The sequence below is a fragment of the Lissotriton helveticus genome, chromosome 8 (genome assembly GCF_964261635.1).
Source record: "Lissotriton helveticus chromosome 8, aLisHel1.1, whole genome shotgun sequence".
In the NCBI taxonomy this organism is placed as follows: Eukaryota; Metazoa; Chordata; class Amphibia; order Caudata; family Salamandridae; genus Lissotriton; species Lissotriton helveticus.
In genome coordinates this window covers 1,015,194,534-1,015,218,453 of record NC_136069.1, presented here as the reverse complement: position 1 = coordinate 1,015,218,453, position 23,920 = coordinate 1,015,194,534, and the positions used below count along the sequence as shown (strand labels likewise).

At 41.2% G+C, this 23,920-nt stretch overlaps 1 protein-coding gene across 2 annotated transcripts in view; it reads left to right on the top strand.

The window, feature by feature from the left end:
- The window catches only part of CNKSR2 (connector enhancer of kinase suppressor of Ras 2), a 1,535,139-nt gene that overhangs the window by 1,501,129 nt on the left and 10,090 nt on the right, over nt 1–23,920 (top strand). Inside the window, exon 21 of one of the 2 annotated variants that reach the window (XM_078656116.1) lies at nt 12,936–13,132. The exons of the other annotated variant lie outside the window; for it this stretch is intronic. Coding sequence (XP_078512242.1) covers nt 12,936–13,132 — 197 coding nt within the window. The remainder of the gene's footprint in view (nt 1–12,935; nt 13,133–23,920) is intronic. 2 annotated transcript variants of the gene reach the window in all.

The following is a 23,920-nucleotide window of genomic DNA, read 5'->3' as shown; positions in this document are numbered from 1 at the left end:
CCTGGCCCTGGAGGCCAAGAACACGAGAAAGAAATAATGGAAAACCAGCTCCTACTTCTGGCTACTACTTAGATTGGCATTCAACTAAAAATACTGTCGCAAAAGTGTCAAAACTCAAAATGATGGGACCCCACTGCAGAATCCAGGGAGGGACCTCTAAGAATCCTATATATCACAGATATTGATTGACCTTGCCCTGAATGGGTCCCCTGACGGGCAGAAAAGGCTCCTTAAGGGGTGACCCTCCCTGCACCATAAGGGCTGCAGGGGCTTGTGTTACACCTCTGTGTCACAAACAATGTGAAACTTCACGAATACTGAAAAGGATAAATCTGCCCCTTCAGATCATATCTAACTATATTTGTCATTTTTTCTGTTCTTACTGTGCTTGCATCACAAGGTGACGTTTCAACGTTATTTAAAATACTTACATTGCTGTGATTTTGGACTGAAGTCATTGCTTCCGTCTTCCATCTGTCCACACATTCCTCTGGTTGGTGGTTACATTAGAGACCCAAGATTAATGGTAGTGTTGCCATACAGCAAATTGTGACTGACCGCTTAAGAGACCCATTCTTGGGCCAATCAAAATGTCTAAGATTTCATCACAAAAGGAACTACCAGAAATAGTCTACAAGACCTGTTTGCTCACCAATAATTGTCCCCAATCACTCAAGATAAATTAGAAAATATTTGCAATGGCTTAGATAGGTCACCAACAGGTGATATTGTTTTACATACCCAGTCCATTTTAAAAGGTACACACAATTCATTAAAATGTGTGGAACTGGCTAGCTCATTGGAAACCTGATTATATATGACTCAAAAAAATATAAGCAGCTGTCTGCACCCATAAAGATGCTTAAGAACATAGCAGTTGTTTGCTCTAGTCTCCAAGACTCTGTGCAAGACACATACATGAATAAATAAATAAAAAGATAAAGAGGATCATTGGACTTCTTTTCAGTCACTGTATTTGCCATCACTAGATTTAAAATACTGGTCAACTGTGGGAAGAAATCCTATGCATGTGACTTCTCTTTCAATTGTAATACTGTTATGGCAGAGATGAAATACATGTAGCTTCCATTGACTTATTGTTGTACCTCTTTTTAGCAATCTTTTTTAAGATTTCTCAGACTTATAAAATAGTACAGAAAGCAAAAGAGGAGCCACAACATAGGGGAGATACACTGAGTTGTGTACAGATCAATCAATACCACACAATAATAACCTCACAGCGTCCTCTGTACAAAGAAAGTGGGCAGTGGTGCAGGCTGAACAAAGGGAAAAGGTGGAGCTATAGGGGAGTGGCGGGGATCAGAAATCGTGTGGCTTTCCCCTTTATTTTTCGAGGTTCTAATCAAGTTGAACAATTTCACCAGATTATTGGCTTATGGAAGAGAACCCTCTTTGAACCTGCATGCTTTAAAAACTTTCTCCTTTTCTGAGCTGTATTATCTTCAGATTAAGAATCTGACAAAACAAACGGAGGAAGGACAAAAAGGCCAAGATGCATCTTTTTTCTGACACTTTACCAAAAGGACGGGGATTCTTTGGGTTGTTTAGGGTCAATTGTATGAAACAGTTTTAACAAGTAGCAAATCCCTCAATCGCTCCTTCTAGTAGTAGTAATAATTAGGGTAAGATGCTACACCATTGAGGGAAATCTTGGTTGGGAGGATATTGTATTTTTAATGACCCTATGTGGGAATTTTTTTGATGTCATGCGTAAGTGACTTGACAGGTCATTCGTGGAGCACCTAGCAATGTGATCGAGGAATAACTGTGAGATATAGGCGCACTCAGGATATATATTAACTGGCCATTTACAAGTTTATTCTGCAGGTTCCATGTTATGTGTGCGCTGTTAACAAAAGCCTTACTTTACTCTATTCTTCTCAATCTGGATAAGACCTGTGAGGAAAATACCACTGTAACTTTACCCACTCACTATATTTGTCTTGTTGATATGGGACTGAAAAAAGATGGGTAAAAAGAGGATGGGGTGACATATCCATCATGAAGGGTTATATTACACCAATCCCCTATGTTTGCATTCGTATGTTTCAAATGGTTGTATGTCGTTACAACGCATTCCGTTGCACCGCATGTCTTTACCACGCATGCGTTACAACGGAATGCTTTTTCCACGCATAACCTTTACCACGAATATTCCTTTACCACGCATAGATTTACAACGATTTTTGTGATGATGCATGATAAGGGCATACTCTTGGTAAAGGCTGTACCCCTCCCCTGTACCCTTACATGACCCTCCATTCTTTACTCCTTATTATTACCCCTGCCCTTAACTCTTAATCTTTTTTTTTTTTAACTAAAATTCTACTTACCTTTTCACTACGTCTCGTCTCCATCTTCCTTGGTGACGTCGTACGTCGTAAAGAGGAAGCGGAAGTTTCTTTCCGTTTCCTCTCAAACTACGCAGATTGCCTCTGCTTCGTCACATCAGGTGCGTGGTTCTTTTTTTGGGGGGGAGACCCCCCAACCCCACTTTTTATTCCCACGCATTTTTTTTATTTTTGGGGAGACCCCCCAAGCCCCCTTTTTCTTTTTTTAGCCTTTACCACACATGCCTTAACTATGTATTTCGTAGTAAAGGTATGCGTGGTAAAGGCTATCGTGGTAACCACGCATGCATGGTCATGCATGCCTGGTAAAGGTTTGCGTGGAAACGGCTGCGTTGTAGTGGCCGTTTCCCGTTTCAAACTATGATAAAATGCATCCTTTGTCTGACAAATGCAATGTCTCAAACACACATAGACTGCACTAACTCAGCCTAACATTTGCAATTTGGCACTTATATACAGCACTATCTCTCACTCGTGTAGCTTAGCAGTACCTCTGGGAGGGAGGTTCTGACTTGTTGTGGATACCAAACATTGTTTTGTGTTACCCAGATTATGATTGGATGTTGTCCACCATTTGGTCGCCGTTCCTGTAATGGAAAAGTACCCATCAGCCACTTGACCTTGTCCTTGTGATGGTGTTTCAGCTCAAAGCACACAGAAATGTATGCTATTACGTTTTTTTATGAGAGTTTAAGATAATATTACCTAAAATCACTTCTCCATAAAATCAATATCAGGGATTACAGAGTGGCTTTGAAATTCGTGTTTGCACTAATGAACCCTTTGGTCTGTGTTAGAGTTGCACTTTAAATTTGGGATGCCAAACATCTCAGGAAAAGTATTGTACTGTAATGTATTTTATGTGGGGGTTTCAATCTGGTTTTTGACTTTATGTTAATATATTGCTGTGTATTTAGGAATTTTATGATGATGCTTTTCTGTATGTTCTATTATGGCCTTTTGTGTTTAGAATTTTTTTTAATCGAATCGACTTGGTGTTGAGATTTATAGCCAGCTGAGTGAAAGAGTCTACCTTTGGTGACATGCAGGGTTTGAGGAGTTAGAATTAGTCTGTACCATTTTGGTTCAATATCTTCTCGTTCGGTATGCATGTCCTTTGCCAGACAAATGTATAAGCCTCCTAGGCAGCTGGTGGAGGCATGTGCTGTGCCCTCATAGATGGAAAGTTAAATGTTAGGGCAGTGTTGCATGTATGTTCAGGGCTTTATCTTTATGCGTTCATTCTATTGTATATAATTTTGTGGTGTGCCTTATTGAAACTGTGTTGTTCTCATGGTTGTTCTTGACTATGTGGGGTACCTAGTCTGCGTTGGTTGTAACTATGGTGTTCTTGGTTGATTAGTTCTGTGGCATGTTATGTGAGAGTTGTTCAGTGCTTGAAATTGAAAAATTGAAGCGTTGGTACTCTCCAATTATAAAATATAGCATTTCTCTTGAGAAGTGCTGGTACTCTCCCTCTCAAAATTAAAAAAGTTCTGGTACTCCGCACCGGACAGTACCAGCCCATTTAAAGCACTGGAGGTGTTTGAATTGGGAACCATGATGCTGTCTGGACGTTGATACTCACCTAGGTGACATATCTGAGCTGTGTTGGATGTGTGGTTGGATGGTCTATTCGACATGAGATGTTGAAGGTTGTGCCTGTTGCCGATGAAGCACATTGATACATGGAATATCTATCTAAGGATGGGTATATATGCAGTGTTGTTAACTATTTCTTAAATCTGCTGTGAATCAAGTCCCTCTGCCCGCTTTATTTTCATTTAATTATCTGAAAAACTCATACCACTACTGTTTTGGTGATAATGTTACGAACATCGTGTTTACTTTAATGCTCCGCATATTAGAATTTCAGCACTCGGAGGTATTTAAAGGTTTTTTGGAAAGCATGTAATCGTTGATATAAAAACAGGACAATCAAAAAATGATTTATTGTCATTGGCTTGTCCTTGCAAAATGAATAAAATCAGTCAACAATTACAAATTGTAAAAAGGCAAAGTAACCGCTTAATGTATCAAACCATCAGGTGCTAAAATAGCCAGATAGATTGTAGCATAATTAAATATACTAAGATTGATACAGAGGGTCTTTCGTTTATGAATTTTTGATTTTTCAGACATGATATTTTAAAAATAATTGATTCAAAAGGCCAATTACAGTGTCAGGGGATGCTTCAAAAACAGGAGCGGGCTCCCTGCAGCACGGGTCCCGCCGTCAGCTGCTCTCCTGCCTGGTTTTTCCCGTGGCCGGTGCCGCAAAACCCCACAGCCAATTACAGCGCCAGGAGGTGCTTCAAAAACAGGAGCGGGCTCCCGCAGCATGGGTCCTGCCATCAGCTGCTCTCCTGCCTGGTTTTTCCCACGGCTGGAGCCACTAGAGCTCACAGTCAATTACAGCGCCAGGAGGCACTTCATAAACAGGAGTGGGCTCCCACAGCGCAGGTCCCGCCGTCAGCTGCTCTCCTGCCTGGCTTTTCCCGTGGCCGGAGCCGCAAGAACCCACAACCAATTACAGCGCCAGGAGGCGCTTCAAAAACATGAGTGGGCTCCCGCTGCGCGGGTTCCGCCGTCAGCTGCTCTCCTGCCTGGTTTTTCCCGCGGCCGGACCAGCAAGAGCCTATAGCCAATTACAGCGCCAGGAGGAGCTTCAAAAACATGAGTGGGCTCCCGCAGCGCGGGTTCCGCAGTCAGATGCTCTCCTGCCTGGTTTTTCCCATGGCCGGAGCCGCAAGAGCCCACAGCCTTACAGTGCCAGGAGCGGGCTCCCGCAGCATGGGTCCCGCTGTCAGCTGCTCTCCTGCCTGTTTTTTCCCGCGGCCTGAGCCGCAAGAGCCCACAACTAATTACAGCCCCAGGAGGCGCTTCAAAAACAGGTGTGGGCTCCCGCAGACGCACCAGCCCGGGCCAAGGGCGGGCCCGTTTGCGCTAGTCCGAGGCCAGACATGGCTGGGCTGGGCGCCTTCTCTTGGGTTTCCACTTTCAAATTTCCTGGACTGGACTTTCTTATGTGGCAGTGATTTGCTAAATCTACACAGAAGCACAGGAAATACTCAAGAGTGGTCTACTAACAGCTATAGTGAGGCTGTCACCCGGACAAATCATAAGTGCAACCTGATTTTTAATCTATAGTCGGTTCTGTGTTTCATACATTCATACATTTTTGCTTGACTCCTCCCCCTGTAACTCCAGTATAAAAATCTAGTGGGGTATATATCAGCCCAGCCGGTTGGTTACAAGAGTGATCTTAGGGGTCCCTGTCACGTGTCCATAAAACCAGCTAGTAATGGGGAAGTGTACTTCAAATGCAATATGCCACTCACCTCCCCGGCCTATACCACCTTCCTTTCCGCAGACATCTATTGACAGGATGCTACAAAGGGCCATAGGAGTGGTGGCCACCGAGATAGAACTCACAGAACGCAGACTGTCAATGACCCCGAACCTTCCTCAAATCAGCACCGTCACGGTCTTGCCTATTGCACAAAGCGGATTAGAACGATCACCCAAATCTTCAACACAGATTCTAACACCATAGGTGAGCACTGAAACAATCCCCAAAGTAGTCACAAGGAGAAAGGGTGTCACTAAGGGTATAGTCAAGCCCAGTAATACAAAACAGCCCACAAAGTCCACGAAGGTAGCGGTCAAAAGGAAGAAGACATACGATGGAACCCCAAAGTACACAGGAGATGGGTCAGTCCAGATTGCGCCAGAGGTGCCGAACCAGCTTGTGGACTTGTTACCACCAGCTTGGGCTGCTCCCATGCTGGAAATTCTACGAGGCCAAATCAGAGACATTATGAGAGAGGAACTTGCCCACATTTATGCACATCTGGATCTACACTCCAACCAAAACGCCCAATCCTCCAACATCGGTTAGAGAGAGTAGAACTGTGTCCTTAGATCCCACAGAACCTGGAACTGATGAGAACAAAGAAAGGACTAACGCATCATGTGGTGCACCCACTGTTAACATGGCGGAGCCAAGCATACGGCGAGATATGGGTCACAAAGGCACCTATAAATGAGGGTATATCTGGAAAAATTAATGGCAATGCGAGCCCGATGAATTTGAAAAGCTGGGCAGGGACTGACCTACCAACAATTAACCTTCCACCAGCCTCAACTCCTTATGTTATTGTTCTTACTGGAGTCCCGGCTTTAAAAGAAGGCCAGAAGGAAACACAATTTGAGTTAAAAAACGAATGCTTGCATTTGTTTGCTAGACACTGTTAATTTAACTATGCTAATGCTGCCGAAATACTTATGACATGTAGGTGGGTAACAGACCCAAAGATGCTAGAGGGGACTGTGTTATAGTTAACTTTAGGAACCCAAGTATTGTACAACATCTTTTGCATCTGAGCCATTGCCTCTCAACCACAGGTTCTGTTATCAGACTCCTTCCGCTCACCCACTTTTATATCTTCAAACCCATTCATGCCAGCAGGGACGACTCCAGATACAGACAAAAGGACTGGCATCAGATACGGCCATTGGTAGGACAGGATGTTACACAATTGAGACTATATGTCTTTAATTTGCCTTTTGCAAAATGATTTTGGGCTTTGGAAGATGTTGACTGACTTTTGGCCGAGCGAGTACCCTGGTCGATAAGCATGAATGATCCTGCGGTGGAATGGGCCCTGGATCCTAAGAACAAGCTTCTTAGTTCTCCCGATAAGGACCCCACTTTTAACACTGTAACTGTCCATCCCCGTCTAGTTGCCCTTTCCAAACCACCCGAGGTTCTACTAGTAACTCCTAGCCATAAACACACAGGATGCACATCTTCTTACTCCAACACATCCCAATGTTCCCATCTGTCATCATGGCAACCTGGAAAACTCTGGTAACCCAGACAGGGGGGAAGATACAGTGTTAACCATTGATTCTTTTAACAAGTGCCATGCAACGCTACTAGAAATAGAAGATTATTCAATGAACAAAGCTCAGGGGGACACTATAGCCAACTGTAGCGCATCGAAAGATCTCAAGGTTGTATCTCGAAATGTGGCAGGCATTAAAAGCAAACTAGACTGCCCTGAATGGGGAAGGTTTGTGGATAACTGTGACATTTGTATGTTCCAGGAATCCTGGTCAACTGTGGAACCAACTCACATGGCTTTGCGTCATTTCATATACCTGCCACAACTAGGGGATGGAGTAGACCCTCAGGCGGGCTCTGCACTTGAGTTGGGTGTCATTTAGGATGTACGATCACTCCAGCGGCGTCCAATTCCCCAGACATACTGTGCCTCATACTGTCTTTTACTTCAGAATTCAAAATCGCCCTAATTAACTTCTATTCGAGGCCGGTGAAGACTGGCCAAGAATCACCAACTCTAGACCAACTTGATAACCTGCTATCCGTCCTCCCAAATAATGCTCTAGTGATGCTAGGTGGTGACCTAAACTGCCAATTTGAACCATTGAAAGACCAAATTGGCACACCTGTTACAGAGGAGGACAAGCTGTGGGCTATTCCTGAGACCATTATCTCTCCGATTAGGGCTTGGACACCTCTAGTACTACAAATTAAAACACTTACTTTAAAGCATTCCTTGAGAGCCTGTAATGGTCGCATTGGCTCATACTCCCCTGAGAACCATACATACAATAAAGTTGGCCACTCATCCATTCTGGATTATATCTTAATAGAAACAAGGTCACGGGCCCTGGTCAAGGACTTTATCATCCGGCCACGCTATGACAGCAAACATAATGCCCTAATACTTGCACTCACTTTGCCAATGAATAGCGATAACCCAGAAGAATCATGTGCTACTGACCAAAGACTGACTAACTAACAGGCGGAAAGTCAGATGGGCATGGCTAGAAAAATGTACGAAAAAATGGCCCTCCTAATCAAAGCCATTATTCCTAACTTTGAGGCCATGTCAGAGATTGGGAAGCATGGAGATCTCGCTACTTCTCTTGTAGAAGTTGCAAAGTTTAATGAGTTCACTACCTCTAAGCTGGAGGAGGTGTTCTGGACCGTGTGCACCAGGGGTCATGGGAGGAAGCCAAAGCAGTCCTGGTTTAATATGAATTGCCGGGCGACAAAAAAGGCACTGATAGAGGCTATAAAAACAAATTGTAATATTGCAGTAAAAACAGCTAGGTCCCTTTATAAAACTACCATTACATCTGCTAAAACCTCATGAGAAATGGATCAGTGGGATAGTTTGAAACTGGCTCTGGAATCTAAAGACATGAAAACATTCTGGAGTATTATATCTACAGGTGGTAATAAAGGACAGGCGGCCCTCGAGCCAAACATAGCGGCCGATAGTTGAAGAGAACATTTTCTAACCCTTTACTTCCAACATGATGTTGTGGCTAGTAGTGAGACACTAGTAAACTCAACTCCTCCGGTGTCTGAGATACGTATTCCCGAGATTGCTCTGCCAGAAGTCACTAAAACCCTAAGTAGAATAGCTTCTGGCAAGGCTGCTGGTCTGGACAAGATACCAGAGGATCTGTATCGGGCAGAGCCCAAGATTTGGGCTCCATATTTCTGGGTGGTCTTTAATGCTATTTTGCAGGGAATGGCTCTCCCTGTGGCATGGCTAAGTGCTGAGGTTCTGCCGATATATATATACAAAAGGATCACTATTATTACCCATTAACTATAAACTGATCAGTTTTATCTACGTCTCACAAAAAGTATTCGCCAGGATTTTATTAGATCAATTGCAATCCTGGTTGGAGGAAAAAAGATCTTGACCCCTTTGCAGGCCGGCTTTAGGGAAAAAACATCAACAATAGACCAGATCTTCAGGCTCCAACTCCTCTACTGGAAAATACTACATCTAGAAGGAGGTAGCCTGCATCTGGTCTTTGTTGATCTCAAAAGTGCATTTGGCCTGGTACCCAGAGATGCTGTGTGGAGGGTTTTGAGTGAACTAGGATTTCCCTTTTACCTTTTAGATATATTGAGACGGTTACACAATGGAAACTATGCCCAAATTAGATACGGGCAAAATTGGGAACATACGCAGCCCATTTCTGTAAATAGGGGAGTAAGGCAGGGATGTGTGCTCGCCTCTACCTTCTTCTGCATCTATATAAACAGACTGGTAAGTGCGCTGAAAGCTTGTAAGGATATAGATGCCCCTAAACTAGCGCAAAAGCAAATCCCGGCCATATAGACGGCGATAGATATCGCAAAGCGCGCTTACCGCTTTTTTATTTATCTCCATCTATCGCTGGAATTTATCGCCCGGTTAGCGCGTTATTAACAACGCGTTTCTCCAAGGCGATAGAATACCAGCGATGGGGGGAAATGTCAAAAACATCGCTGGAAAACCAGCATTGATCTCCTGAATATGGCGATAACCTTGCTGATATGACCCTGTGGTCATATCACCATAATCCACCTCCAATGTAAAACATACAGAACTCATGTTTTTTGCAGAGGTCTGGAAGCAGAGTTAAGGGCGAGTTAGCGCTGAAAAGAATATCACTACTCCGGATGGGGCTGCGTTGTAAATATCGCGTAGCCCTGCTAGCGATATTTCACAATGAAGTTTCACGAGGCATGCCCACCTTGCATCTCATTAGGGATGCGAGGTGAGGCGGCAAGAAACCGGGCGCTAATGCAAGGAAACACGTGCTAGCGTGTCCTTGTAGATAGAGCGATAATATTATCACTGCTTTTCGCCTGAAAACGGACGCTAAAGCGGCGATAATATCATCGCCAGCCATTGCAAATATGCCCCAAAATTTATGGTCTTCAACCCTAACAAATCACCCCGCCCCAACCCCTGTATGAATGGCCTCCCCTTGGAGCGGGTATCCGAATTTGACTACCTGGGCCTTACACTCACGGAAAACATGACGTGGGGCCCTCAAATAGATAAGTCTAACCTCAAACTGACCCAGACCGCAGGTGGCATGGCCAAGTTCTTTAGAAAGTCGTTCCACAAACTGGTGAGCCCTGTTATGGAGATTTACAAAACCCAGTGTAGGCGTGCTTCTCTTTATGGGGCTTAACTCTGGGGGCACTCTAACCTTAGGACTATTGTTAAAACCGAGAAAAACTTTTAGGCAACTACTCGGATTACCGGTAGGTTCCCCTCTGATTCCACTGCGTATGGATCTAGGGGTGAGATCCATAGCAGAAGAAATTGGCTGCAGGCCTTTATTCTTTTGGTGGCGCCTCTGGGTGACACCCGAACTGGCTGAGTACAGATCCAAGGGGCCGATTACAATGGCAGGCGGACTTATCGCTGGTGGAAAAGGGACCGCAAGGCGGGCGGAAAAGGCCCGCTTTGCGGGACCACGGCGGATGGTCTTTCTGTCCGCTGAGGTACCTTTCCCCTTCCCACCGCCATCCTAATTTGGCGGTGGGAATTCTAATGGAGAAGGTGGGAATTCCGCCACCGGACAGGTGGTCCTCACCACCGGACCAGCGGTGGCGGAATTCCCACCATCGTAATCGGCCCCCAAGTTCTTAGAAATTTTGAGACTCCCCGGCATATGAAAGGTGCCATGGTTTATACACATTAGGGAAGGCCTTTGTGCAATTGGGCTGAATGACCTTTGGAATAACCCAGATACAGCATGTTCGAGAGCCTTGCGTAAACATCTAAGTACAAGTTACTGGGGTGGTCAACTTACTAAACTATATGAAGATTCTGCCACTCGTTCTCTTACATCACATTTTCTGGATGTGAAGGTCACGTATAATTTGGGGCCATGCCTTGACGAAATTGATCCGGCATTAACCAGGAAACTATACATGCAGTTTCGGCATGGCTGCCTCCACCTGCGTGTCTTTACCCACAAATGGTCTAGTGGCACCCCATCGGGGTGCCCAGCTTTAAATTTGGGTGAAGAGTCTGAACGCCATGTTTTCTTTTTCTGCCAGGGATACCATTCAATTAGACACAGATGGCTGGTCCCGTTGTGTAGAAACCTTGGCACAGCACATTGCATGGAAGCATTCAGGCTCCTAAAATTATAATACCGAACTCCACATTGTCTGTGCGGTCTCAGGCTTTCTAAGTTCAATGTGGTGGGCAAGGATGACCTTTCTTAAAGTTTAAAACAAGGATTTGGCAATGTGACTGACCTCCTCAGTGTTTTAACCTATGTATTTTTCCAATCTAAATTGTTTTAATCTTTTTAACTGTTTTAGCTTGCTTTGTACACACCTGTGTAAATTAGAGAATACACAAACAATGTTGTTTGTAGACCATCCCGACATAAAGGGTATGGATGCTATTCATGTGCAGGAGTTTATTTGTGTGTGTTGTTTTTGGGAGTGGGTGGTCACCAACACTCATTTTCGGCGACCAGGACTTATTTTTGGGCAGAAGAGGGACAAAGAAGAAGGAAAACGAACATGAATCACTGAGTTAAACAGAAAGTATGAGTGGGGTGGTGGAACAAAGAGGGTTGGGTGGGCTAGGCAGCATTGGCATCTTGTAACCTTGGCATTTAGTAGTGCCAGCATCTGGCTCCTGAGTAAAAAGTAGGCCCGCTGCACTTTTTGTCAAATAAAACTCTACTCATATGGCAGGTGGTGTAAATACATTTATGAAATCCGAATAGGGTAAGAAATAGCACTCACAACGTTGCTAATGTATTTTTCTTTCGCTGAAATCAATTTGCAAACTGAGCAGTTGTTAGAACATTTTCCTGGGAGAGCAGTCATGCAGAGCCATTTGACATAGAAGGAACATTCCCTCAAGGTATTTTTTGGTTCAGCCTGACAGTCTTGTTACACCATCTGAATTTTAAGAATAACATATTAGGCTGTGCAAAATTCCATTTCTGAATGCATAATATTTCCCATTTCCTAGTTTAAAGTTTAGGGAGCAAGGTGATTGCCATAGATTAATTCATCATTCTCCCATTCCAGCAGACCTGCAAGCAAAACTAAACATTGGTCCTAAGTGAGATTTTATAATCGTGGTGTCCCAAACTCTCCGGCTCAGTCTCCTGAGTCAATTTTGCCATGTTCAGTGTTTGGGCGCACATTGCTAACCGGTCAGGGGCACTGATGTTTGTTATCCAGCAAGCTCAGATGGAATAACAATCACGGCCATATAGCCCAGACATTTAGCCAGTTCGCTGGCATATTAGCCCTACGTAACCCTCTGACAATAACAGAGATGAATAGACCCTTTTATTCAAGAGAACATTTGCAAGTGCACAGCCAACCATCCTTTCCAGTATTTCTTTCATTTCCATGCTCGCCTTGCAAACATTGATTACACCATTAACTGTACTAGGCACAGAATGGACCACTGGCAGGTTTTGTTTGCAAAGTTCTCTTTCACTACATTTCCAAAAAAACAAGTAACTTAAAAAAGGCATCCCAGAAACCTGCTTTATCTCAGTTTTTTAATTTTATATGCTAACAGAAAAAATAATTCCCCTAAAAATTCCCACTAGGCCCCGACCTAACCTAGGCAGTCTCCTTGCGACCTAATTTGTTTGTGCAAAGGAAGGCAACAGACCTTGGCTGCCACCCTGTCATGAATCACCAGGTTAATTTTGCTCCATTACTTGTGTTTTGTTTTACAATAGCAGACACTGTAGAAGAGAAACCAGCAGACTCATTGCAAGATCTCTACAGGGCCTTGGAGCGGGCCAGTCTGTCCCCTCTCGGAGATCACCGACTCTCAACCAAATTGGAATACAAGAAGTCTTTTGTAAAAAGATGTAGCGATCCAGTAGTCAATGAGAAACTGCACAGACTGCGAATTCTGAAAAGCACTTTAAAGGTAGGCCATGAGAAACACAAGCCAGTGTACTCTGGGGCTGTTAGAAAACAGTCTCACTTGTGCGCACGTGAATTAGGCGACTATAGTAAATGTGTGGTTATTTACTAACTAAGTAGATGTAGTGTAAATATGTACTACCTGAATCTCCGTCTGTCACGTTCCCTCTCCGCTGCTTGGTTATTGTGTGTCCGTTGCGTCATGGTCACGTTAAAGCATCTTATGGCATCAAAAATAAGTGAAACATGCATATGTGTGCCTGTAGTTGATAAACGTGGGTTTTTGTGTACATCAAAGGTGTACGAAAATGGGTAGCTAATCTTTCTCAAAAAAGTTGACAACATGTAAATAATAAATAAAAAAATAATACCACTTTAAAATTTTGAAAACTTTGGTTTTGAGAAAGACTAACCCCGAAAAAGCACATTTTTACTGTGAGAATTTGCTTGCAGAAACGTTTTTTGCATCTCCAACAGAAATGGTATGTGCAACGTATCACCCACATACCAAAAACTGTAAGAATTACGCTCTGCGAATCAGCTTTTCAAATATTCTTTAGCAGGATTTTAATTTTGCACACCTGTATTATGAATCCGGTGATGGTGGACTATTTGAGATCCAGTGAGTGGTGAAGTAAAGATCTGAGTCATCACCTGAAGATATATTCAGTAAAGATACATCTTTGTGAATTAGGTTGAGAGTGCGAGAAGCAGAGGCAAAGATAAGGTTTCTTTTAGAACCAATAAAGGGAAAAGGATAAAGGGTTCATTCAAGTGCAGAACATGAACCAAAATTAGGCCCTAATACAGCTAACTAACTAACGAAAGCCTCTGTAAATAAGGCCATTTACAAACGTGTTCCTTTTAGAAGCAATTGCTCTTGACTACTTCCAGACGACATGTAGTAGTCCAAAGTGATGTTCATATTCAGTCAATCAATATCTTATAAAGTGTGACTACTCACCCGTGAGGGTTTTAAGGCACTCCTATTTGCTCATTTGTGTAGAGAACCACCAGTGCGGGCATTGGGAATCGGACCCGACTTGGTAATAAATTATTGAAATATTGTGAACAATTCTTGAAAAAGTAGGAGCCAATGTTCACTCAAAATTCCCAGTGCAAGTAAGAGATTTAGAAATGGTGACTGTCATGAAAATTGTAATATTCTATGGGATACATCTCAGTATAGTAGTGTTTGAATGACATTGGTTTGAATGGGCCGAATAACTGCATTCTGATGTTGCCCAAGAGAAGATCCAAATGATGTAATGTTAAGTTTATAAAAAGATAAAGCATGTGTAAAGGTTGCAGTGTGCAGGTTTAGCACCAACAGTTTCTCAATGTGCAATGCACTTAATTTAATCTGGCCTACATTTGCTTAAGTAATTAGTTTTCCTGAACAGATAGATTTGACCAAACCCGAAGAAGAATGAGATGCATCTAGTTGTGGTCTAAAAGGCAAAATATGAACCTAACTTCATAATGGAGATAGACCCCTTCCTTTTGAGAAGCTTTCTGTAAACTTACACCAATTGAAAAGAGAAGGTAATAGATGAATTTATTTGGCATGCAGATAAATGACATATTAATGCATTGTATCCCGAAGCGTCAGCAAAAACAGCAGATCTCAAACCTGAAGGGCCTATTTACATTGGTAAATTTACAAATGAATACAAATACCTGTGTAAATGTATCCTAACACTTTATAGGAAATTTGTACTTTCAGTTATTCACATTGTCCAAGTATAAATTTACTGAAAGTGTAGACTTACATGTTCACACCCCCTGAAGCCATGGGCTGAAGCTAAATTTACAAGTGTTAAGTTACTACTAGTAACATTTCACATATAGGTTGAGATGTCCCCCACCGAAACGGAGTTCTGTCCAAGGTAAAGATTAGGAAAATTAAAAAAGTTTAATAGACTTTAAAATAAGTGTAAAAATATTTTACATTATATATTGTTGTAAATTAGTTTTACAATCAATTCAATTCGAAAAGCTTTATTCGATTTTCAAAAGAAAATCGTAAAAGCATACATTTACATTACAAGTGCCATAAACATTGAAGTGATTATACAAATTTAAGATTCACAGAGAAAAAAACAGTAATTGTTGTACTGGTCTAATTATCTGCTCAAATAAGTTAAAAACATAATGTTTCAGTTAAGAAGAATCTAAAAAAGATTTGATCATCAAGGTTATTACATTGAGGTCCGAAATCTTATGACAAGTTTTAAGAAGCTAGATACTGCATGAATTATAGAATCACTTTCTAGATGTTGCAATCTAATAAATGGCAATTTAAAAGTCCGTATTCCCCACTGTTTTAAGATAGGTTTCAGGAAGGCCCTCCGTGGTGTCTGGTAAAATTTACAAAAGAACACACAATGGATGTTTGACTGAAGAGATATATCGTCACATGGACATGTTAAATTTTCCATTGACCAGTTATTAAGGTGTGGGAAAGTAATCAGACGAAAAAAGGTGCCAAACCTGAAACGGGAAAGTGACATTCGGGCATAACAGCTTGAATTAGACATAAGGTACCATTGGAGCCCTTCACAGGTGGTGATTTGTTGATATCTAATAACTGTGGACCTGGTTTTTACCAGGTCCCACCTCTTGTTACTTAGGTGGTCCAAGACCATCTTTTTTATTGATTTTCTGGAAACCAATTCCATGCTCAATGGGCTGGTATAAAATTCCAAGTGCCGGATCTCAATCATCATGTTCTTCACATAGGTTAACCATTTAATGTTATTTACCCCAACCAGTTTAAGGCAATCGTTGATTAAGTCTCTATTTACTAAGGTCTATGGGGTAACCCAAGCTTTATGCCATAATAGTATGGGCGCAGTTTTTATAATGTCAGAGATATAAGGGAGACCCAGTTCAATATGTGCAACATAGGTAGGTGTTGATTTTGGTATGGCCAGTAGGTGACAAATAAATTGGTTCTCGCAATGTTGGATCGATTGTGCGTTTTCCGTCCCCCAGAGACCTGAGCCATATAGCTGTGGAAACGCATTTTGCATTGTAAATGTGGATCAGCTCTCTCACTGGTCTGCCCCCTATTTTAGCCTCAAAGTTGTTCAGGGCACCTATAGTCCTAGAAAAGGCTAGCTGTCTGGCAGTCACTGCAGGCTGCCAGCTGCCTTTCCTGTCAAAGTTAATGCCTAGGTAAGAGAATCTATCCATAGATTCGATTCTCCTGCCATCGAGAAAGATAGGACAAGGTGTCCTCTTAGACCCCGGGCCACATGACATAGTATATGTTTTTGAGATGTTGACTTTTAGTCCTCTATCTGTCATGTAATTGGCAAATTTCAGAACAGCCTTCTGCAGGCCAACCCTGGTACAGGACATGATAGCGGCGTCATCAGCGTATACGAATATTGGCACTGATGATCCCCTTATAGTTGGATGATCGTGCTGGGATTCGCTAAGATGCTGAGCGATGGAATTAATATAAAGGGTGAATAGAAGGGGCGCTAGAATGCACCCTTGCCTTACAACCCTCTTAATAGGGAACTTATCTGAGCACTCGCCCAGTCTACCATAACGTACTCTGGCGCCTGCTCCCCTGTAAATTTCTTTAATAAACTGGAGAATTTGGCTGTCCAGACCCATATCTCTTAATATTGCCCAAAGTAGCTCATGGTTAACACAATCGAAAGCGGAATTCAGGTCAACAAATGTGATAAAAAGGTTTCCCTTCTTGGCCTGAGTATATTTTGATATTACTAAAGCAAGGTTTAGTCCCTGCTCTACTGTTCCTTTCCTCTTTCTAAAACTGTATTGTAAATTTGATATGATTTCGTTCTCCTCTGCCCATGATTGAATCCTGTTTAAAACTATCCGACCAGCTACCTTCATTAGTGCATCAAGCAATGAAATTGGCCGGTAGCAGGTGCGATCATTTCTATTACCTTTTTTAAAAATTGGGACCACTATAGCTTCCGTCCAAGACGGTAAGAACCCCTGTTGGTTTACTTTATTTAAGACATTTGTCAGCAATGGAGCCCATAGGTCAGTTTCGTTTTTATACACATCTATTGGGACTCCATCGGGGCCCGGGGCTTTGCCTGAGGGACTTTCGCTGATGGCCTTTAAGAACTCTTCACAGTTAAAAATAATGTCTAACGGGAATACACTAGATGGGACAGTATCGGAATATGTGTCCAACATCTCCGTCCCAAAATTGGCATGGTCTGGGGGGTTCACTTTATCATAGAGGTGCGTGAAATGGGTCACCCATGATTCCCATCGACGGCCTGGTCTATGGTGTCTCCCTCTCTATTCAGTAAATACGGAGTGTTTATAGCTTTCCAAAATGCGTATTATCCCTTCTTTTGGAAGCATCACGCAAGACAGACCAGGCCTCTTTCTTCAATTGGTTTTTCCTAGTCTTAACGGCTGCTTGGTAACGCTTTCTGGCTAGCTGGATCTCCAGTGGGGATCTAGGTGATGCATGCAGTGCCCTTTTCAAGTTTGTATGTGCTGTAGTGCAGCTTTTATCAAACCAGCCATGCAATTTATTAGAGTTTGATCGGTATTCCTTGGTTAATAGCTTCTTCATCTCCTTTTGTATTTTTATGAATGAGCTCACTACTTTTGATGGCTCCTCTTTATAAGATAGACAAGTGAAAAGGTCTTCACGACAGACCGATTCCAAATTTTTTAAGAAACCCACTGGCTCCACCTTATCCCATTTAACCGTATAACCGTTTCTGGTTGCCAATTTGATTTCCGGTTTATATAAAGATTTCTCATTCAAAGTCTGTTTATGCCCTCTATAATTTTTAAAGCAAAAGAAATTGGATAGTGGTCACTTAAAACAAGCGGAAGGGTTTCCCACGAAGATACCAAACCCGAATGGAGGGTTGATAGAAATGTAAAGTCAATCGTTGAATTACATCCCCTGCCGTTAAAAGTCTGCTGAAACTGGATAATTGGGGTGCAGTTTTACAATCATTTTAAATATAGAACGTAAAAAATCCTATAGCGCTCTTAATTTAATTTTGAATTACATATTTATTTAATTTAAATATTATGATAACATTTAAATTGTGTTTAAAGATGTATTAAAAAGTCCCACTACAAGTAAAATGTTTATATTTATACATTAATTTACAAAATGTACTAAACCCTGCATATAGAATTATTTAAAATGAATGTAATTATCTTTAAAAATAAATGCAAATTAATTTTTAAAATAACAAAGCTTATTAAAATACTTTATAATACACAACATATTTGTATTTATATATTATTTTTTGAGCATTGATCTATATATATATATATATATATATATATATATATATAATTATATTATTTTTAATTCAAATAAATTAATGTATTTTACCATTAATTCCTTTGGGGTGTTAATTTAAGTCCCTACCTCCACTTTTATGGAGTACCAGTGGTTGGTCTTGTCTGGAGCTGGACGGACTCCAGGTGTGAGCTGGAGTACATTCACAACTGTTTTAGAACCTTTTTGGCTGTTGTAACCATACAATTGAAGTTTGTGAATAGCAATGGGTGCACTCTTTTGTGGGTGCACATTTGTCCCTCCCTAAACCCCTCCTTCGTCCTACCTTAAACTCTCATTAGTACTCTTTAAATCACTCCCATTTCGAAGTAGGTATTTCCCACTTCCTAGCCACTCTTCCCGGTTCCTCCCATATTTACTACAAAAATATAGTTGCATGAGTACAAAGATCGCTGCAACCGGGTAGAAATTATTTTCAGCTTTCAGCGCATAAACGTATTGGTGGTTGTGTTTTCACTGCGTCTATATACATTTAGGCTTTCAAGGCACAACTGCATTTGAATTGCTCATTCTTCTTTTTTAGAATCTTAATTTTCTAAAAGTTGAGAAGATGAGTTCCTCAAATCCACAGATCACATTTCTTACTATGCATGCAGCAGTCCCTGGTGGCTCTTACTACTAGGCAGATTGGTTTGTCTGCCCTCCAGCCTCCCAGAATATCTGCCTATTTTGGAGCTGGCTGAAATTCACATATTTTCTGAGTATTTTCCCGAAAGCAAGTGGCATTCACTAAATAGATCATTGATTGTGAATACTTCTTTAATTACAAAAAAGTCTGGAAGAGTTAGTTCAATACAAAATGTGACAGAAAGATAACTACAAATTGGGGGCATGGGATCCACTTGGGAGATGAATATTTCAGCTCTTCTGTCAAATGTCTGACGTCACTGGATTTCGGTGGCACTAACTATTCAACTATTGTGTCTCTACTTTACTGAAACCACAGAAACATGTTCTTCTCTTCTATCCAATTGTGTCTTGTTAAATTGATGCCTGAATACACTATCATCTGACTCAATTTTCTGATTTATTTTACATCTGACTCTTCTGTTCCCAATCCACTCTGCATTATCTCAAATGACTCATGACTAACACTTCTGAATCTTTCCTTTACGATCTACTACTACCACTCTTTGGAAACCTCACTTTATTGACTTCTATTTCTCACTAAGTGAACTCCTGAGTGCTCCGTAGATTTTTGTTTTTTTCCCTTCACTAAACTCATATCTAACTCCAATCAACCATCTCAACCTCAACCACCCCAAATTCTGTGAACTCTGAATTCACTCGTCTGGCTTATTTAGCTACCATTTCCACTCCTCAGTCTCAACTAATTATTTACTTTGCGTATTCCTGGATCCACTTTTCCAAACTTTGCTGCTCAACTATCTTCAATTGACTCTCTTGATTTCCATCTGACTCCACAGCTTCATTACCTTTCCTGTAACATGGCTGAATAATAACTCTCATCTCATGACTTATCAATTCTGATTACACTGACATGTAGCAGTGTCTTCTGAATCTACAGACTACTTTCCCCAGACTCTCAACCTCCCTGGCTCAGTTTTACTGACTTCACTTTGCAGACTACTGTCAATCCAGACTATTCTCTTCTGATTCATGACTCACCTATTTTTTAACACACCTTTGTGTGAACCTGAGAGAAGTTGAAAAAAGGTTTTTCCTACTTGAACCCATGGTTCAGTGAGCCAATAAACCTTCCCTGGAACTTCACAAGCATTTGTAACACCAGGGAAGAAGTTGTAGAAATTAAGAATACATTGTGTACAAAATATTTAATATTCAGAGAACCACGGCAATGCTCAAAGGCAGCCTACCTAACAAAAAACTGCATAAATAGGATATCTGGGCTCTTGGAGGCTTTCCTCAACATAGGCTCCAGCCTTACACTGTTGACAGTTTTCATCCTCTAGAAAGGTTTCAATGTCCCAAGTTAAACCACAAGAGAGAAAAAAAGCCCCAAAGTGTGCCCACCAAATATTGTAACCTCAAGTACAACTTCCTTGGTTGCCCAACTCTGAACTTATTACAGCAAAATCTAATAAAACAGTATGAATCAAATAAGCCAATCCCAGTGAGTCATGTTTGACCAAATATATTCACCTTGCTCTGATAAAAGATGTTGATATCCATTGAAATGATTAAGTTGGGTGGTAAATTACTTGACCAAGTTGAAACACTGATTCATGCCCGAACTTGAGCCATTGTATGTTGACTGCAGAGGGTGCATTCGACCAGATGAATTACATGACATTAGGCTATACTAAATTTTCGGTTCTTGTTTCCCATGGGTGCTTTTTGATATTGTTATAATTCCTAATCCCCACACCATATTAACCGTTTTGGTGTAATTTTTATAATTATAGTGAAATTTTAGTTTTAAAATAAATACTATTTAATTTTAACATATTAATTTGTTCATTATAATGTGATTTTATGTAGCCATTTAGGGACTTAAAGTGATTTTCTCTGATGAAAGGCTTGCTGATTTAGGGCCAAATGTATCAAAAAAGAGTTTAGCGATTCTTAAATCGCGATTTAGAGAATCGCAAAATGCAATGTATGTAGGATTTGCAAAAATGTTTGCGAATCTTACATATTCCTTATTTGCAAATCGCAAATTGAGATTTGCAAATAAGGAATACCTTCCCATTCATTCCTATGGGCTAGGAGGCCCATAGGAATGAATGGGAAGACATTCTCAATTTGTGATTAGCAATTAGAGAATCGTAAATTGAGATTGCAATTTCAAGGTTGACAGGGTGCCAAAAGGACATCCTGTTGCACTCCTGAAATACGCATGTGTGCACACTTTGCGCACATACAAGCAAGGGCATGTATGTGCAACAAATGACACTTTTAAAATATCAAAAAAGTGCTTTTTTAAAGAAAATCGCAAATTACCACCAACTTGAAGTTGGTGGTAATTTGCAATTCCCTAAGGCCAAATAGCAAATTTCTGGTGCTTCCAGAATTGCATTTAAGGAATCGCAATCTGCAATTCCTTAATTGCATTCGCAAAATAGAGAATTGCAATTTTTGCAATTCTCTATTTTACGATGGCCTTTTGGGATGATACATCCCAAAAGGCTTTTTCCAATTCGCAAACGGGTTGATTCTGAGAATCTACCCATTTGCAAACTGGAAAAAGGCTAGATACATATGGCCCATGATCAGGCTATCAACGTTGTGACAGCTCAACCACAAAGTATATCCCTCTGGCAAGATCAGCATAGCACCCTGGACCTGAACAGGGCATGAAGTAGGGGTGGGGCTTAGAATGGTAGAGCTTAAAGTGGTTTTGTGCGCTATATTGGTGCCTTCTAAAAATAAATGTTCTAATTTCCTTGTTTGATTTTAAGTTCACTTATTTACCCCTAAACATTTCTGATATATTATTTACAGGGGGAGAGTGAGTGCACTGTTAGGAGCTATGTTGCACATAAGTCACGGAATAAGTTGCATTAACCTACTAATGTATCTCACTATATTTGGGATTGAGCTTTCTCACTAGAATTACAATCTGTGTCATGAAGTATACACACAGACCTCTGCAGCAAATGCATTTACCCAATTTATTCAAGCACTGATTAGAACATATGTCCAGTAATATACACAAAGCTTTCTCAAGTTGATTTGATAATACTCTGTTGACTTCAGATAAAACCGCACGAGCCACATTAATTTCTTCCACCTTCTAACATGAAAAATGCAGAACCTATTTCTTATTTTGCTAATTTCCTATAATGTCTGTTTCCCCGTTCTCAGTTTCTTTGCCCCTCTTTTAGTTGTTAATTAATTGTTTGTCTACAATCTCTCCTTTATATGTTCTCTGTTTTTCACTGTGTTTTTAATTGTGGAGAATTCTGCTTCTTTTCATTCTTTACCACCACAAGTTCTGTTCCATGTGTCTAAAAGGACACTCCAAATTCTACATGCTATATTTCCATGTATTTCTCGGACAATTTATGTTTTCTGCACTTTTCCTTATCATCCTTTTTCCTTTCGTTTCATTTTCAGTCAATCCTTTTCAAGTTCGTTTCTTAACTCGTAGTGCCTTTATTCTATTTTTCTACTTTTCTGACTTTGCTTACCTTTTGATTTCTCTGTCTCAGCCCCTTTCTAGTTCGGGCCCCTGTAACTATGTTTACTCCTATTTTCGCTAAGACAACCTCTTTTTTCATGCCTCTTTTCTAGTGAAGTGACAAGTACAGCAGAACGATCTGCTCATCAAAGAGCAAGAGATGTTTAAATCTTAGAAATAGTCGTACTGTTTGCATGGATTTGTGGCGTACAAAGACTGAAGAGCTCAGTTCATCGCCAGAGGAACATGCCTGGCTCTCAAGGCTGAGGGCTTAAGATAACATCGTCCAATAGCAAATATACTTTTGACTACAGCAGTAACTACAGCAGTAACTTGACCTCTCCAGTGGAAATTTGAATGTCTCCCCTACACTCATTGGTATCAGAGTAGGCAAGTGTGTTTCATTTGGTTTCAAAGCAGCATAAATGGTGTCAGGTGCTTTTCCCATACTTTACAGTCACAGCCAATCTAGCAATACCAAAGTTGAGATTGCTGGTGTTCCTAACTAACCAGAACTTGAGTACTTGGTCGGCAACTGAAAGTTGGCCTGTAAAAACCTCTTGTAGACTTCCTGGTAATTTGGTTGAGCAATCCAGGTCCAACTCAAATGAGGTGTTGTTAAGATTGAGGGTTACACAAATTTCAGAGGAGGATTAAAGATAGAATACGCAGTCAGAGGTGTTATTTTGTATGAAAAGAACACCACTTCAATAACACTTTAGATACATACATATATGTACCTTAAACATATAACTTTTCATTTGTATACACAGACTAACACAAAACAAAAAAAAACAAAAAGAACATGTCGTTTTTATATTTCAATAAAGGCACCATATACAATTATGATGCTATTTCCCCATGATATTAAATCAATTCCTCCCCAAGATGTATCACCCTTTACTTCAAACATCAGTATAGCTGCAGTCGCTACAAACTTCGCATGTATAGAATAGGAAAATTGTACATGTAAAGGAAAAACATTAGGTGAAAGTAGCAATGCTTTTAGAGCTATTCATATACTGACCCTTCAAGAACATCCCAGAGTCATTTCTCCAGTAATGGGCTTTCTTTTTGAAGCCAGTGTATATGAATGCTTTCCCTTGCCAACAGTAGCGGCTCCTTGAGGGAGTGCTGCGGGGCAGCACACGTAATGTAATTAATTTTATTTATTTACTTAACTCCCTTCGGCCATATGCCGGCACTGCCGGACTGGCCATAGCAGGCCCCGGTCAATCCCCCGGTGCGCCACACGGGTGGGGGCCGGTTTTGGGCCCCTGAGGGCCGTGTTTATTACAGTGCCGTTTTTCCAGCATAGCTGCAAAATCGGCCCTGTACCAAAATTGACCGAAAAC